The 17710-nt window shown below is 41.3% G+C and overlaps 1 protein-coding gene across 8 annotated transcripts in view; it reads right to left on the minus strand.

Moving 5' to 3' along the window:
• Window positions 1-6421: 6421 nt before the first annotated feature.
• Window positions 6422-17710, minus strand: part of COBLL1 (cordon-bleu WH2 repeat protein like 1) — an 86015-nt gene continuing 74726 nt past the window's right edge. For 6 of the 8 annotated variants that reach the window (XM_081197826.1, XM_081197828.1, XM_081197825.1 and 3 more), the window contains exons 10-15: window positions 16457-16615; window positions 15008-15245; window positions 13867-13952; window positions 11750-13317; window positions 11378-11557; window positions 6422-8369 (exon numbers count right to left, since the gene is read on the minus strand). In XM_081197826.1, the coding sequence (XP_081053952.1) occupies window positions 8280-8369; window positions 11378-11557; window positions 11750-13317; window positions 13867-13952; window positions 15008-15245; window positions 16457-16615 (2321 nt within the window). In that variant the 3' untranslated portion in view covers window positions 6422-8279. The remainder of the gene's footprint in view (window positions 8370-11377; window positions 11558-11749; window positions 13318-13866; window positions 13953-15007; window positions 15246-16456; window positions 16616-17710) is intronic. The other 2 variants (XM_081197827.1, XM_081197829.1) reach the window with 2 other exon arrangements.

Genomic DNA, 17710 nt, shown 5'->3' on the forward strand with positions numbered 1-17710 from the left:
AGCAAAAGGAACATCGTGTTGTAGTTCAGAATAACCAGATGAGAAGGCTTTTTGATTATAAAATATAATATGAACATATGAAACGGGGCTTTAAATCTAGATCAAAATTCAAACCATCAAATTTAAAGTGGGGTTTGACTGAGGAGCAAATAACTCTGGTGGTTATGGAATCTGAGCCACAGAAACGAAGGTCACAGATGCATCCTTCCCATGGACAATAAATCCCGCTGTGTTCAGCGAAGCTTCCTCCCTAGCGACTGTATTTATTATTGTAGGACGAGAGATGTTCATACAACATTACAGCTGTAATCCTATACAGTATAGGCCCCAATGAACACAGTGGGACTTACATCTGGGTAAACAGGCTTAACATTGCACTGTAAATGGCAGTGTATAAAATTGCCATTCATAACTAAGGATATAACCCTATGCGCTATTATGTGGAAATCAGACCATTTGGATCCAGTATTACAATAAAATCCACAGAATCTCTGCAACAGCCATCAAAATGCACCAATGTTACACTGTTTCTACCACAAGTTTCCCACATTTCCGTTTGTGACAAGAATTAGGAGAATTTAGAAATGGAGTGTACATGAATTCTCGTATCAGTATACCACTGATGTGTATACCATCTCTAGGACATGGCATGACTTGGCTCTACTGCAGCCCTTCTCATTGGAGGTTTTCTTTCTTGTTTTTTACAGGATGAGATGACAAAGATGACAGCATTGCCCAATAAATCTGTGCAAGAAGCAAATACTGTTTGACATTAAAAATCCTGCACTGTTACAGCCCAATTTAAGAGGCAATTTTAGGAAGCCAGAACACACACAAAAGGCATTGACTCTCATAGACGACTTCTACCCAGGAAATTGCTCTGCTTGCCACTTTGTGATAAACCTGAAAGCATAATTAAGGCCAGTAAGTGCATTTTAGGGTTAATTTTGCAGCTGTTCGGATTGCCTTATTATCACAGCAAAAGTGTTAAGCAAAGCATGACATCTCATTTTAGAAAGTGCAAGGTAGTCAGGCCGCAAAGTTACAGTAAGAGTTCCTGAAATTTTTCAAAGCATTAGAGTTATGCTTTTGCACATCACAATAGCTGCAAATTGTACAGTGTTTTCCTCCTCTCCCCACCCTTATAATATTTTTCCAGCACTGGCTGACACGATGGGAAATCAGATGTTCCCACATTCAGCCATGCAGACAGGAAGATCTCTTGAATAATAAACGCCAAAATAAATGCAACCGTTAACATGAGCCTCATCTGCTGGACATTTCAGTCTTGAAAAATCTCTGAAAACATCTCTGTCTGGAACGTAAATTGCAACGGAAGATATAAATACATAACCTTTACATCCACATGACCTCCCCGTATTTGGCAAACAGCTCTGCAGCAAACAGCTGAGATTTCTTATTTTGTGCGTGTAAGTGGGACCATTTGGAAATGTGTGTCAGATTGCACTGGAGAGGACTGGTGGGTGGTGGAAGAATTAATTGCAGGCGAGTGTGTTTGCAAAGTAGAAGGTTGTTGCTAGGTTAAAAAGCTTTAAAGATTTAGGACACAAGTGCTTGATGCAAATTTGCATATGACTATTTATATGCACAGGTGCAAATATACTCGCAGAGAGAAAAACCTCTGGCTCATGCTTGCAGGCCTTACTCTGAGTAATGGGGTGCAACATAATGCTTTGAGCCAGTACACTGGATGGACCCTCTGGAATTTAAGACTGTGAGCAGCTGGGGTCTCCATTTTGCAATGTGTCCAGCTGCCCTGTAAGCAAAGGATGAAGGGCCCCCATGAAAAGTATAAGGGAACTGCTGAGTTGTGGATAAGACAGACAGCAGCTCAGTAAGGCAGGAAGTGATGGGGAAGAGGCTCTGCCTGAGGTTCTGAAGAGTCCATGGGTAGGCAAACTAAGGCCCAGGGGCCGGATCCGGCCCAATGGCCTTTTAAAGCCGGCCCACAAACGGTCCGGGAATCAGTGTGTTTTTACATGAGTAGAATGTGTCCTTTTATTTAAAATGCATCTCTGGCTTATTTGTGGGGCATAGGAATTTGTTCATTTTTTCTCCAAAATAAAGTCCGTCCCGTCCCGTCCCCCCACAAGGTCTGAGGGACAGTGGATCGGCCCCCGGCTGAAAATGTTTGCTGACCCCTGGAGTAGACAATATTATGTTAAGGGTGAGTTGGCTGAGTTGAATTTTGCTATTATAGTGAGAAATTGGGGGGGGGGTGGGAGTAGGTTCTATAGCACATAGCTGGGAAATGTTTCAAAGGACTGATTTCAAATATACCAGTGCTGCAGAGGTACATTTGAGGACAGTCCAAGATTTCAACAGGGATACCTCCCCTCCTACCTGGAGATTCACCAAACTTCTACTACAGTGGTCCCCAAACATTTTCCCCATGGACCATTTGAAAATTGTTGAAGCAATTGTTCAACATTGTTCAACAATTGTTGAAATTGTTGTTGAAACATTGTTGAAAATTGTTGTTAAAACAATCCCCCCCGCGCGCGCATTTTGCAGCCATTGTGCTGTGTTAGATGCGGGGCGATTTTTAATTGTGTTTTAACTGCTTTTAGTTCCTGTGTTTTATTGTATTACAATTTAGAACTGCATAGAAATCAAATTATAATACAATAACGCAATGTAAGAGAGACACAATAAAACAGAATTAAAAATCCATATGTTTAATGTAATGGACATGCCATCCCCTCTGTCTTCAACCACAAATCCAGACATGCTATGGACCACTTGAATGCGCTTACCAACCACTGGTGGTCCACAGACCACAACTTTGAAACCTTGCTGCAATATATCATAACAGTAAATATAAACAGAACTGAAAATTTGACATTAAAAAAAAAAACCAGAGAGAAAATTATAGTCACTGCTATTAAAAGATGAAGGGGGAGTAGGCTCCTATGCTTTCCTCAAGGTTGGGATAATTCAAAAATAGCCAAAGACATTTGGGGCTTTTTCAGGTAAGTTGTGAACTCCTTTTGGCATCCTCCTCAGCTTTTTTTATTCTTCTTCAATTAATAATGTAGCCATGAAATATGCATAAGTTGTATGCAGTCCTTAATGTTTTATTGTGTTTTTAATATCCTGTTGGAAGCTGTCCAGAGTGGCTGGGGATGCCCCGCCACATAGGCGGGGTATAAGTAATAAATAAAATAAAACAACAACAACAACTTTTGAGAACCCTGTCAGTGGTGGCTGAGGCTACTGGACCTGATAGACTTTGCAGATCACAGGGTCATGGTAAAAAAAAAATCATAGGATTTGGCCAAGTTGCTTTGGTTTCCTCCCTTTCTTCCTCTCTTGTAAAGATACTGTGCATTGCTTTGGTTCAGAAGCGGTTCCTGCTGTCACCAGATACTCAAAGTTGTATTAATACATCTAAGTATCTTACCTTGGTTGAGAAGGGGTCCCTGTTTTCAGAATTTCTAATGTGGCTTCATGCCACCATAGCTGTGTGTGCACTGTTTTTCTTAGGCTCAGAAAGCTCTCTCTGTGTTGTAGTTAATGCTGAGAGAGGAATGATCTTGTGCTCTGCACGAGGGAGATCCATAGCTGGGATGGCTTTGAATGCAGGAAGTCCCACTTTCACTTCCAGACAACTCCAGCTAAAACGATCAGGTGACAGGAAAGACCTCTATTTACCAGAGACCCTGAAGAGCCACTCCCAGTCAGAACTGACAGTGCTGGGCTAGATGCAGTCTCAGCTGATGCAAGCCAGTTTCTTGTTCCTGAGCACCCTTGCATGATGAGTCTCTGGGTCTCAAAATGGATGTGGGTGCAGGTCAGGTTTGAAAAGGACACAAAGCTCTGGTAGTCCTTTAAAGAATTAGGGCAGACAACCTGCTTATTGAAACATTCACCCAATTTTTTTGCAGCGAGACTGCTGGCTGCTTAGCAAGCATTCATTCTGGTCTGTGGGGAGGATAGCATTGTGTCAAAGCAAGTGTTGTCCCCCAGTTTCCACTACATTTTCCCATTTCCCTTACTGCAAAAAGTCTGTTGTTTGAGGGGAGCAGGTTTGTAGTGCATGACTTCCCAATCAAATACAATTGTGCAACCTGAATTTGGCCGTATGTGATTCAACTCCACCCCGAAAGAGCGACAGTCTGGAAGCACCCTAATTTGTTAGAACAGGGTTTTTTTTAAAAAAAAAAACACACACCAAAAAAACCACATTTCCCTTGGTGACCACTTCCATTATTATAACCAGATAACCATCAGACTCACTGGCAGGTATTTATTTCCAGCTGATATTATAGAATATTGTTAGTGTTTATTTATAGCTGCTACAGTTATTCCGCACAATTACCCCCTACCGTATTTAATAGCAATTAGTCAGGTTGCCTGTGATTAGAAACTGTAAACTATTTGGACGAACTTCACACTTCAAAGTGATTCTCCATCCCTTGAATCTTTTAGCATTTCATTCAACGCGAGATTGTTCTACGAAAAGAAAATCCAAATTTAGGTTCTAGGAAACACAGGAGTTCTTCTGCCTGCTGTGCCTCTTTCCCTAATTGTGTCAAATTATAGAAGCAGAACCCTGTACTATTTTTGCATTTTAGCTGAGACAACTGAGAGAATTTTTAATGTGCTGTTCTCAGCATGTTACACATCTGCGCCTTAGCAGCAAAATTGTGTATTCAATATTTGTAAAATTCTTCTCATATTAATTGCCTCTAAGGTCTGGGAAGCAAGCATTCTCAGGGAATCCCACCTTTTCTCATATGAACCTGCCGTGGGCTAAAGGCAGACAACATGGTTTCTACCAGGAGCAAGACCCTTAAAAAAAAAAAATAATGTTCCTCTTTGGTCACTTTTCAGAGACATATAAAAATAATTTATATGTAAAGCAAGAAGATTTTGTGCACACAGGCATGAATTGATGGAATCAGCAGCTATGTTGCTAGTCAATCAGTAGGCATGCACCTGTTTAGTGTGGACCTTGGCAATTTCGCCTCCCAACATTGCCTGGGAAGAGCCATTGCTCAGTGACAGAACAAATTTGAATGCAGAAAGTCTCATTTTCAATTCCTTGCATGCATTTACAAGCCAGTTATAGAACCTAAGATAGCAAAGGATGGGAAAGGCGTTAAGGATAATGATTTAATTTCCTGAAATGGGAATGTTTACTTATGTTAAATTGCTGCGTACCTTTAACACGGGTGTTCCCCCCCCCCACCTCGGACAGTAGCTCTCATGCGATTGGCTGACTGTGAATCCCATGACAGAGGCATCCCATTTCTGTTGTGACTGTTATTCCAGTAAATGTTTTTTAACCACTTTCTGTTTCGTGTGGTGAATGAAAGAGAGAGGGGAGAATGGCTGCTGAGAGAGGCTTCTCAGGCTACTACTGAGGACAGTGTTGTGTCAGACTTGTTCCGGCACTGACGGAAAGCCCAATGGAAAATTTCACCAGTGAAGGGACTGATAAGTGCTCTTAGGTCCTCTTGCCCTGATTCTATAACCCCCTCTTCAGTGTTGGGGGATCCTTTGAAACCAGCTTCAAAAAGTCTTCTGTCAATGCGAGAGGCACCGGTATATTTAATTTCATTCTCTTTATCTTTCATCATTACCAACCTTTCCCAACAGTGATGTTTTATGTCAACATAGTATGCAGCTACAACTACACTCTTCTTTTTACTACACAAATGAGGCGTAGTCCTTTTCCACCTCTCCTCTATTCTATCTGTGATTGTTCTTGCTGCTTCATTGAACTTGTTTCGCTTTATCTTTCTCTGCTTGCAAGTGACCAAAATGGGATACTGATCTGGAAATAATGCCTTGAATAACAGTTTTTTATACTTCCATCTCTACTGGAAATGCCACACAAGACATCCAAAATGTTCATCTAATTTATAGCTCCATTGCATTAGTGACTCAGGCAGCAAACCTATGTTTGGTGCTGCTTACCAGGAGGTACAAGGGGAAATGGTGAGGTCAGAGGGTGCAACCATACAGGTTAAACCAATACAGCAGGCATAGGCAAACTCTGCCCTCCAGATGTTTTGGGACTACAACTCCCATCATCCCTAGCTAACAGGACCAGTGGTCATGGATGATGGGAATTGTAGTCCCAAAACATCTGGAGGGCAGAGTTTGTCTGGCTGCGATACAGCATTGCTGCTGGTGCATTTGCATCAAATCAACCTCGTTGCCACCTCACCTACTGCCAGTAATGAGCAGTGATGCGGCCAACCAAAAGTCAGGTATGTAACAAAGCCATTCCTTTAGTTACCAACTGTGTATTGCATGCCTTCCTTCATTCTGGAAGTCCAGGGTGGGGGGTGGGGAAGCGTAGGAGCTTACTTAATTTTTTTGGGGAGGGGGGATAACAAGAATGTTCTAAAACGATAAGTCATTCAATGTAATCATTTAAGAATGAAACTAAATACAATTACTTTTATTTAACAAAACCGTAATTATTTAGAAAATATCCCAGTATTTGCAGCATATATCTACAAATTCAGTTGCTTGATCAGAACTAGGATCACAAATAGATCTTGTCACACAAACGCAACATTAATTGGACAGGAAAAGATGAACAGAAAAAGAAGCGCTGCTGAGCATTTTGCTGTCTTGCATATAGCTGCTCAACCTAACATGTCTATTTCAGTAGCAATTTTTAAATTTCACAACTGTAGAATTTATTAGACTCGTAAAACTACTTCGTTGACATCGTGTTGTTTAAAGTGTCATTAAAGAAGCTTTTATAATGCAGAAATCACCACCACCTCTTCTCCTACTTACAAAAAGAGGAGTTTGGGCTTTATTTTGTTTTGCATCCCCTAGCTTTAATTTTTTGAACTTAAAAGAAATATTTTAAAAGTTACCCAAACGTGAAATAAGATACTGCTTTTTTCTGAGAACAAGAATAAATTAAACTTGGTAGCTCTGGGCCAATGGCCTTGAGAATGCCTCAAGCTGTACCTAAGCCACAGTCCTCTTTTCCTTACCCATAATAAATTTGTATCAACTGCCAAATAAGGTTCTGGAGCCCTCACTGCAGTTCAGAGCTGTATTACCTCTCGAGATTGCTCTGCATGTCAGCTAACAAAATTTCCCATATGCTTCATCTGCAGATCCCAAACTGTGTGTCCCTGCCCATGCCAGCACACCCCCCTCCCTATTTTTGCTCAGCCGTCACACTTGCAGCACGCTGAGAGCATGGGGTGTGCTAAAGGTAAGCACAGGACAGTAAGAAAATAAACACCGATTCCTATTCATACCTACTACCTGTTACATTTTAGATTGCACAAATCTGCCCTCAACGATTCAGCTCACAGAGCAGGGCCAGAGAACCTGTGGCCTTCCAGATGCAACGCCCACCATCCCTGACCATCAGTGATGATGGTTGGGGCTGAAGGGAGCTGGAATCGAACCACATCTGGCCTCAGTTTCCCTGCCCTGTCCTAGAGGTTGCTAAAAAGTACTCTTGACATGCTGTTCAGATTCTTCTATAGAGGCCTGGGATGCTGACCAAGTTACTGCCTTTGGAAAACAACTGTGATTTCATCAGCATTGTTACAGCAGTTAAGGCACTTTCTAGTGTGCATGAAGACACCGTATAACAGTGCTAGTATTTATAAGAAAACTCACCTAATTTATTTCTTCACTTTGGTACTGGAAAATATACAAAGACCAATAATGCTAATCCTAAAAAGACATGATCCAGCCAGAGTTAAGCACTATTAAACCCTACTGATTTGAACACAGAACTTAAGCAATCGGTGGGATTCTGAAGCAGCATGACTTTGGATGGATCTTGTCCTGCATTTTCAGCAGAAGGAAAGGAAACTTGCCCAACTGCATTTCTAGAGAGAACAGCAATAAATTTCCAAGGCAACAGGTGTCAGAACTATGCATGTAAATTCATGCATTTGTGAACATTATTATTAGGCAGTTAAGAGCTTCATACATTAGCATCATACAACATATTGCTAAACATCATTAATTAAGGTTAAAGTGGAAATCAACGTTACCAGATCACAGCAGCAAAAGAACGAAACTTTTATGCCATGTTATGCGTTCTGAAGCAGCAGTTTCAGCTTTAAAAGGGCGAAAAAAATATTGCTATAAATTATATCTATTCTAATAACTCTTTCAGGACTTCCATGAAGTTTCTGTGCTTCACTTGACAATATATACCATCGCAACCTTGCATTTACACACAGTCCTCAGCAATATGCAATTAACCGTAGTTTTATGCAGTAGTGGATAAAGTGCAAAATATTTGGTACGAAGTCCTAGTGATTGTTGTATCTTGCTTCTACGGACACTGAGGAATTGAGACTGGATCTTCCGTTAATGGCAACTGTATTTGACGGAGGCGCAACCTGAGAGAGAAAATAAGGTAGTCAGGTAGATGGAAGACCTGATGCAAAATGGAAGTCACCCACCAGTTAATTTATAATTGCAACTGTTTTGAATGCTGTCGCTGAGAGTAGAGCTGCTGAAATAAACTGGGCCTATGCATCAGTCAATTAGAGTTCCTTAGAAAGGGCGGGATAAAATGCAGCTACATGAACAGATCTACTTACACCCTCCTCTCCAGAAAGGTCTGATGCATCTTATACTAATTTAAGTGTCAAAATGCTGGGAAACTCAATTCAGCACCTGGGTACATCAATAGATGTTACTCTGCCTTAGGTCCAATTGCCATATTACTAGGGATCTTTGGGGCACATCAGAAATTTAAGAGAGGTGCATGGTTGTTCCACAAAAATGCATGGCTTGCCTTTGTTGACCTAGAGTCATAGCCACTGAAGAGCTACACCCCTGTGGCTCAGTTTCACAAAGCCTATATAATATTGGTTATGTTTGTGTGGCAAGAATTCATATGGTAACCAGCCTAGGAAAGAGACTCAGGCACTGAGCTTTCATATATACTGTACTTTTCTGTGTATAAGACTAGGTTTTCTTACTCTAAAATAATGTTTAAAATCTGGGGTCGTCTTATACATGGACGTAAGTCCCCCCATTTTCTTAAATCTAAGACTCCCAAAATAGGCGTCTTATACATGGAAAAATACAGTATATATGCCTGTCAGTTTTTTTAGCCAATGAGTAAAGCCAGAGCTATGATTGTTAAGTGAGTTGTTTGGACACCAAGCAATAGGAATTTATTACTTGTTTCTCTTTTAATTCTTGCTCCAATTTGTGGTTTCATGTTCCCCACAAAGCTGATTGCTTTAATGATGTCACCACACACTTGCCTCGCTCCTGTCTGCTAAAGCTCAACTGATTTTCAACATCACTAAGTAAAAGCTAGCTAGTTGAAACAGTCTGATCAAACATAGGGTTCAATATGCACTCAGCCGCATGAAAAATATATAAAACCCATGTTTCCAAACCACACGAGCGATTATTCATCTGGAGAACATTTATTTCTTGCCACATCACTAATTTTACTGTGCACTGTAGACTAGGGCTGGGTGGAAGGTTAATTTGGACCCGCTGACAGATCATTGGATGACTTGCAGTAGATTTGGCTCTGGCTAGTTAGAATTTACTCAGATGTCAATTTTTGTCATTGTATGTGACAGCCATCCCAGGGCATGTTTCGTGGGGTGGGGTGGGGCACAGGTAACTGGTCTCTGCCCATTGAGCCACCATTTTGCATCCGGCTTTGTTCTTCAGCAAGCCACTGTTTTCCAATTGGCTCAAATTGGTTCTGGAATCTCCAGGTTCTAGTTTTTTAAAAACATAGTTCCAAGCAAGCCTGAAGTTTGCAGATGCCTGCTGAAGACAATACAATGGGCCTATGCATTCATTTGATTATTAAACTGAAAGTAATGCCTTAAGATGTGTGAGCCCAAGGGAAACTAACAGGGAGAGTTCAGTCATATGATGGAAATATTCTGGAGAGAGAGAAATAGTTTCAAACCCCAACCTCATTTGACCCATTTGGTTAGCAATTACTGCAAGCTTTATTCAGCAGGAATAAAACTGCAGCACAAAAGACCACAGAGTTTGGCTCTGTACCCTAACGAGTTATTAAAGCAAGTGGGGGGGGGGCAAATGCTTGGCTGAATGCAGTGGCAATTTTTGCCTTGTTTCTTGAATGCTTGGCGGATGCTGAGAGCACCTGACAGACCTTTTACCCAATTTAATAGCACAAAGCATTAGCCGAACTTTGCCATTTAAATAGGAGTTAAATGTCCTTTCACTTGTTCTTCACACACAAGTGAATGCAGTAACTTTGGGTCTGCTGACTTAAGTGTTTAATTCTTTCCCCGTGCAATACGCCTTGTTTTAAAAGTTGAAGCAACGTTTTACAGACACTGTCTGACTTCATCTTCACAAGAGGCTTAAAAATAAATTTGATACCACACTTTTCTCACCCCAGCTTCACTTCTTCATACTGTAAGATAGTGAGTTAGCACAGTCATTATCATGCTACTTTGAAAGAAAGAAAAATGTTCTCTTAAACAGGATATAACTGAAAGAAACTTGAAACTCCTGAAAAAAAATGACTTATACTTGATTATGTCAATACTGTCTGCATTCTTTGGTACTTGCTCTCCTTATGATGCTTCCTGGGAAGCGATTCATAAATTCATTAATTAAACAAATGTGGGATGGCATAGGAGGTGACAAGTGAGAGAGACAAAGTGGGATTAAATTTTGCATAGCACAGGAATAACAAAAGCAGAGAAGGAAGGAGATATTTAACTATATATGCAGTTTGGGCTGCAGAGCTTTAAAAAGGCATCTCTCATGACCATATTCTAGTCATGGACAACTCATAATAGGATAATATCATTGACGGGGCACTGTCAGAATAAAAAAAAATGTTCATCTTCTTGCCACAAACCAAACAAAGCCCTCTTTTTAAAAAAAAAAAAAAAAAGACCCCAGGATATTCAATTTCCAGCTCTATATGAATGCCTTCTTTCCCCTAACTGATGAAATACCTTTCTGAAATCTGAGACAGGAAAGCAGAGCATTAGCAAGGAATTTTCAAATTCTGAAGACAGGTAGGAGAGGCAAGGTCCTTTTGACCTTGATCTTTATAGCTTCTTCCTAACAGCTGTTTCAATGGAGGATTTGGAAGAGGGAATCAGCCCATACACTTTATGCCAAATGTATGTTTAAGGGGAAAAGCTGTATACACTCTTTCCTTTACTCAAAGCCAGCAAGAACATTTTGCAACTAGTCCTTACATCTCCCCTATTGGCACTATTCAGAAATCACACTCGTGAGATTCCTTCAACAAGATTAATGCCAGCACCGATTGCTATGGTGATTTTGAAAGTAAGCACTGTAAATCCATTGTTATTTACTTTAATGATGAGAAGAAAAAGGAAAGGGGAGAGGAGGGGAAAAAACCCAACCACCTCACCCTTCTCAATTTGGCAGCAGCTTCTCCAGAGCGGATTGCAGCCAGCAAGCTCTGGTGGATCTGTTCCGGGTCAGGGCGCTGGAGAGCCGCAGCAATCCCTCTCTGACAGACGGCAGTTGTTGGGTGGCCAGATAAAGAGGGCACCTGCCTATTTTGCTCATTGGTTGCACAATTATTTTTCTGTTGGGAGAAGAAGAAAGAAAACCATTGCCCGAGTGAGCTCATGCTACCTTAGACAGCAACACGCAATGCAATGCACACTTTTAGTGAATGACAGAACAGTTCTATGTTATTTTGCAAAATGCCAAGATATATTGAATGTAAGAAAGCATTGCGTGGAAGTTGAGGACAAATGTTATTGTTGGGTTTTACCTTGTCTGCAAAATTCTGTTGCAGCTGTCCAGTTGGGCTCTGTAGAGGAGAATGGTTCTTTATCTCCGTGTTGGACACTGATGAGGAAAGGTCAAGGGACAATTGCTCTTTCAGTGGCCTGGGCGCACTGGGTGCACATGTTTTGCTGAATGACTGCGACCTCCTAACTGCCGAAGATACAGCAAGAGCAAAAGGTGACGGCCTGGAGCTGGAATATGGTTGCGGCAAAACGAAAGTCCTCAGGGTTTTCAGATTTAATGGAGGAGGCTGGGAGCAGGGGGAATTCAGAGGTTTGGGCATTGTTACAGGAGGAGTGGTGACTTTTGTCTTTTCCTCGCTGTGTCCATTTTCAGTCTTTTCCTCTGCTAATTGAGAAGGAACAGTAACTGTCCTAGGAAATGGAAAAGAAGTATGATCTGGCGAGGCCAACTTTTTTTCTGGCTCCATACTCTTAGCTTCGTTTTGCGTAGGGCTACTAATGGAATTGCTTCTTGCAATCGCAGATGTTACATAATGAGAAGAAGCCCTCTTTTGCATCTGTAAATAGAAGTTGCTTGGCTTTGCTGTAGGACTTAAGATCCTTGGTTTTTCTTGCACCGGTGGGGGCGGACTTTTCTTCTCCGTGCTTAGCACAAATGGAGGTGCAACATGTTGCGGACCAGGTCTGTAATGCTCCCCTTCCATTTTCCTGCCTTCGGCATTAGGGAGAGGAACTGTGGCATTATCAGCACTGTATGTTTTATGCAGCGAATCGTTCCCTAGCAACGTAACTTCATGTCTAAAAACAGGTCCTGTTGGGCTCAGGCTTTTGGAGTTATTAAGCATTTCTGTTTGCGTACCAAATTCCTGGGAATTCTCCTTGGGAGACATGTGCAAGTGGGCCGCTTCCCGATCCTCCGCAGTGTCGGACTCCCAATTCTTCACTATCTCCAGAGATTTTGGAGGCACTATTTTATAGGTAGTCATTCCAACTTTGGGTATGTAGTCTCTTGTAATCTCATTGGAAGGTTTAGGTTTAGGTTTAGAGTCTTGCCAGTGAGGTGGGAAACCTTTTGGAGGAGAACTAGCAGGGCTTTTGACGACTTTCTGTGGTAAAATGGGGCTATCCTTTTCAATTGTGTTATATTGGTTGTCGTTAGAATTTGCTCTGTCATGTGCCGATTGTTCCCTCTGTTGGTTGAACTCTGTCATAGTTCCTACGGTCTCATGTACCCTGCTGAGGAACCCTGAGGGTTGGTTCTCCTGAGCTGATTTGTGCAGGTGAGTTGAATCTTTGCGTGTGACCAGTTGGCAGCCTTGAGGACCCGTACTCTCCCTTACTTCAGTCTGACCCAAATTACCGTCGGGTGGGGTTGCCTGAATTGCAACATCCTGAGTCTTTACTGTCTCCACAATAGGCTGATCCCATTTTTTATCTTGTACCCCTGGACATGCTTGAGGGCTGCATTCCTGATTTATGGCTATGTCATTTTGATATGCTTGGCAGTTCAATGATTCAAGCTTGTTACGTTCTCTCACATCAATATTACTTTCTTCTGTTGGAGGAAGAAATTTTGCGTCACTGTGACCTTTATAAAAAAAAAAAAGCAAACAAAAATTTGAAATTAGCATTAGGATCAAGTTGTTTGAATCATGAATCACTCTTTTTCATTCAAATTTGTATTAAAATGGAGCTAAACTTTCCCTGAGTACAGCTTTTTGGTACATAGCTTTTGAAGTCTTAAGTATATGTCATAGTATATGTCATATGACAGACACGAGATGTTTTTAAAATATTAAAAATATACATATGCTTTATATTCAAGTTTCTCTGAGCAATTGCAAGGACCCATCAATACCACTTAGGAAAAAATTGTGGAAGACTCCTTCACATGAGCCATTCACACAATGGGCTACATCCAATGTAACACTACATGCATGTTCCTTCAGTGCAAGGATTTCTGCCTCCCCTGGCGTACCTCCGGGGGGAATTCCCATTGTGCAAGCAGAAATCTTTTGTGCTGATGGGACACTGTAGTCGGATACCACCCAGTATTGAACAGACACCAACAACATTGCCAGGATTCCGCTGAAACCTAAAATACATCCTGCACAAATTACAATATAAATTTACTCACCATTGCTTGCATTTGGCTGCAATGCTCCAAGTGGCTTAGCACTGCCAAGTGTAATATTTGCAATGAATACTTGACTATGTTGAGCTCTGCAAAACATCACACCATAACAATAGACAGACTGGCATCAGTAACGTATTGAGAAAAACACTCAAATTCTATTCAGGCATTCTTCTCCTCATGTGATTACATCCTGGCCCCATCCCATGCATTACTGCCACTGCTTCTGTACCCCCACCAGGTGTTAAGGACTCCGGACAAACCATGAGCCGAAACCAAGGTATCCCATGGTTTACGGACTGTGGGTTGGTAGGGAAAGCTAAAACCATGAGCCAGGGTTTGGATGACACAATAAGCTAAACCATGGCTTAGCTCAACAAAACAAACCATGAAGGAGCAAATTGGGTGCAATCTCTTTCCCTGGAGCCTACACATTTGCTTGCTTGGGCTAAGCCATGGTTTGCCATAGCATTAAATGTAAACAAGGGCACTGAGTTTCCAAGTCTCAGTATAAACGTTCATGGGCTTTCAGATGCATGATGTGTTATCCTAAGTTGGCAGGTACTGATGATACACATAAGTAGCAAAGAAAAAGTAGTGAGCTCAGAGGGAAATGAAATACACACACACATATTGTTATAATTTGAATTATGTAAAATAATTTTAGTGACCATTCACAAAGTACTACTGATGATAAACACAAACATTATGGCACTGGCAAAGTTAATTATCACATGTAGCAAGTTAAAAACCCCACTATTTTGATTAAGGCCATAAGTGTGATGGAAATGAACAAGTTCAAGTCTATCAGTTCAAGTTGTGCAGTGGTGTCACACTGGAGTCTTCTTTTGGAGTTATTTTGTTTGGCACTAGAACAACTTATTTAATCATAAGTAACTCAAAGAGGAAATAATGCTACGGAACTCTGCATAAACACTGGGTGCATTGCTTTGTACTTCAGAGCACCAATGCACCACTTTTCTCAACCCCTTCTCATAGATAAAAGTATTGATGTACAAAGATACCATTACAGTGGACAGGGTACCCTTTCAATCACAAACATAGGCTCAGTCATCAATTGCTCTCCTTCTAGGATATAAAGGGGGCTCACCACCATTTACAGAAAGAAGCCTGATGCACTCACTTCTCACGTGCAGTCTTATTTTCTACTTCTTCATTTGAGTCCTGCAGAGTATCGTCACGCCCAGTGCTAGGATCTGAAGTCAATGAAGCAGGCTCGTTTTTCTGAACGCCCTGTGGAATTTCAGGAGTACTGAAGGAGATGGGGGCCTCTGGCGTAGTGAGAGGAGCCCCTGCACTTTCTTCATGCATTTCTTCCTTCTCATCTATCTCCTCTAGACTATATTCAGAGCCTATGTCGGCTACACTCCCAAGGAAAGCATAAAGAGCAATAATAAGCCAAGATAAATATATCACATTACATTGTTAAAAATTAAAAAAAAAACCATCCCAAATGGAAAATCAGAGTATGCTTACTAAGGAGTTTGGGGGGGGTGAGGGGGGTGCTTGTCCCTGTGGCTCAAATAGTTTAAAATTCTGATAAACATGAGTATAGATCAGCAGGGCAGGGTGGTAGGTTTTGCTCTTATGGAGTAAAAGCTCGTATGAGCGGAGAAAGATTGGCAACCACTTGAAAACATTCCTACCTTAATGTCTCCTCATTCAGAAGATAATGAACTCATAGGAAGGCGACTTATGCACCAGGAGTCAGTTCGTTGGCTTATCTGGCCCATTGATTTTCTACACTGACTGGCCGCAACTCTTCAGGGTTCAGGCAGAACTCTTTCCCAGCCCTACCTGGCGATGCTAACGATGGTCCCTTCCGCGGGCCAAACATTACCTCTGCCACTAAACTACGGTGCCTCTCAACACGTTAACAGTCCTCTTTGTATTATTTTTTCATTTAATATTTCAGATTTATTTAGATTCCGGGGGGTGGGGGCTGCTTGCATGAATCTCTTACAGCAAAGCAACAACAAATCACGTGGCACTTTAAAGTCTAACAAAACTTATTATGGCGTAGGCTTCATAGCCTATGAAAACAGCCTGATCATAATTTTGGGGAGAAATCAGCTTCCTCTGAACCCCCTTAATAAACCAACAAGCTGAGCATAAAGGTGACCTGCTGCGTTTTAAACATGGTAGCTGGAAAGCAGGGCAATTAACATAAATCTCTGAAATCGTCAGTGAGAGAAGAGCTAAATGGAATTGTACCATGGGGGCCCATTGTTGTGGCCACCTACCCATGACACTTGAAATGAAACTGAATGGAAAACCCTGGTGGAGCTGCAGTCTCTGAGAGCGCCACCCACAGGTTCCTCATCTGCTGCTCTAGAACCGGCTCCTCCAACCAGTTGTCCTTCAGATGTTGTCATATTACAACTCCCGCCATCCCTGACCGCTGAGGTTGCTGGGGGAATTGGAATCCAAAAACATCTGGAATGCTCCAGGTTTCCTGAAGGCTGCCCCAGAAAAGATACCCAATTGCTTTCCCGACTGCATTATCACGATAACTTTTGCGCAAGTAATCTAAATAAACCACTCCTAAAGGCAAAACATGACAACCACCTACATTTAAGAGACACTTCAGATTCATCGGGATTATCAGCATTAGCCAGATTAGTTTCATCTGGGACTTGCAGTGCATTGTTTTGGTCATGATTGGTTGGCTCCAAACTGCACGAGGCATTTGTTGTTGACACTGTGGTCCCAGTTAGATCAATTACATTGCCTAAGAAGCAGGTTAGGAGACAATACAATGAATTAGCTCGCATTAATCTGATCACTAAACACAAGAAAATATGAGGAAGGGAAAGTAAATGCAGCAGAGGTGCAGCCCTAGCAAGTTAGTAACATTAAAGGAGCTTGTTACAGATAGGTAGCCATGTTGGTCTGCCATAGTCAAAATAAAAAAATTTCTTCCAGTAGCACCTTAAAGACCAACTAAGTTAGTTCTTGGTATGAGCTTTCGTGTGCATGTGTTTCGTGTTTCATGTGTATCTGAAGAAGTGTGCATGCACACAAAAGCTCATACCAAGAACTAACTTAGTTGGTCTTTAAGGTGCTACTGGAAGGAATTTTTTTATTTTGATTAAAGGAGCTTGCGTTACACCATGTTAATAGGGCTGAAGCATTTAGTCGATTAATCAAATTGAAACAAGTTGATTGATTACAGATGTAATCAAGGTGTTTTTTTAAAATAATAATAAAAACCCCACACAATTCGCTTTTAATACAAAAGAAACTAGAGGAAGTCAGCATCTTGAAAGAGGCAAAACCTTCATCCCTTTCACATGGACAGCAATGCCTTTTCCAAAATCGTGCCTGCTGCAAGAGGTGAATGAATCATCTAAACACAAAGAATACCCTTTTACTTCATTTTTTTTTTAAAAAATTCATAGATTCACATTTAATTTATTAATCAACTGTTTATTTAATTGCATGACAGCCCTACAGATATTAGAATGTATGCATGTTTGAACTTGAGTTGTGACTATATTTTGATCTTACTACTCAGAATTACCACCAGCATGGTGACTGGGAATGAGCCTTCTTCTCTACTGCAGAGTGAAATGACAGTATTAAATAGTTGTTTTTTTAAAAAACCCACTCAAACTGGATGCACTGCAGACAATAGGGACTCAGTTAAGACTGGTGAAGAAAAAGCGATGTGTATGCGTTGTATGTGCCCCATACAATATTGTGCCACCAGATGACGACGTGACGTCCCGTTTTTCTCTACCTGTTTAAATTAACATCGCTTCAAACTCAAGTTCAAACATGCATACAGTGTGTCTAGATCCAGCCCAAATGTGGCTGTAGGGGG

Source organism: Podarcis bocagei, assembly GCF_964188305.1.
Source record: "Podarcis bocagei genome assembly, chromosome: 1".
In the NCBI taxonomy this organism is placed as follows: Eukaryota; Metazoa; Chordata; class Lepidosauria; order Squamata; family Lacertidae; genus Podarcis; species Podarcis bocagei.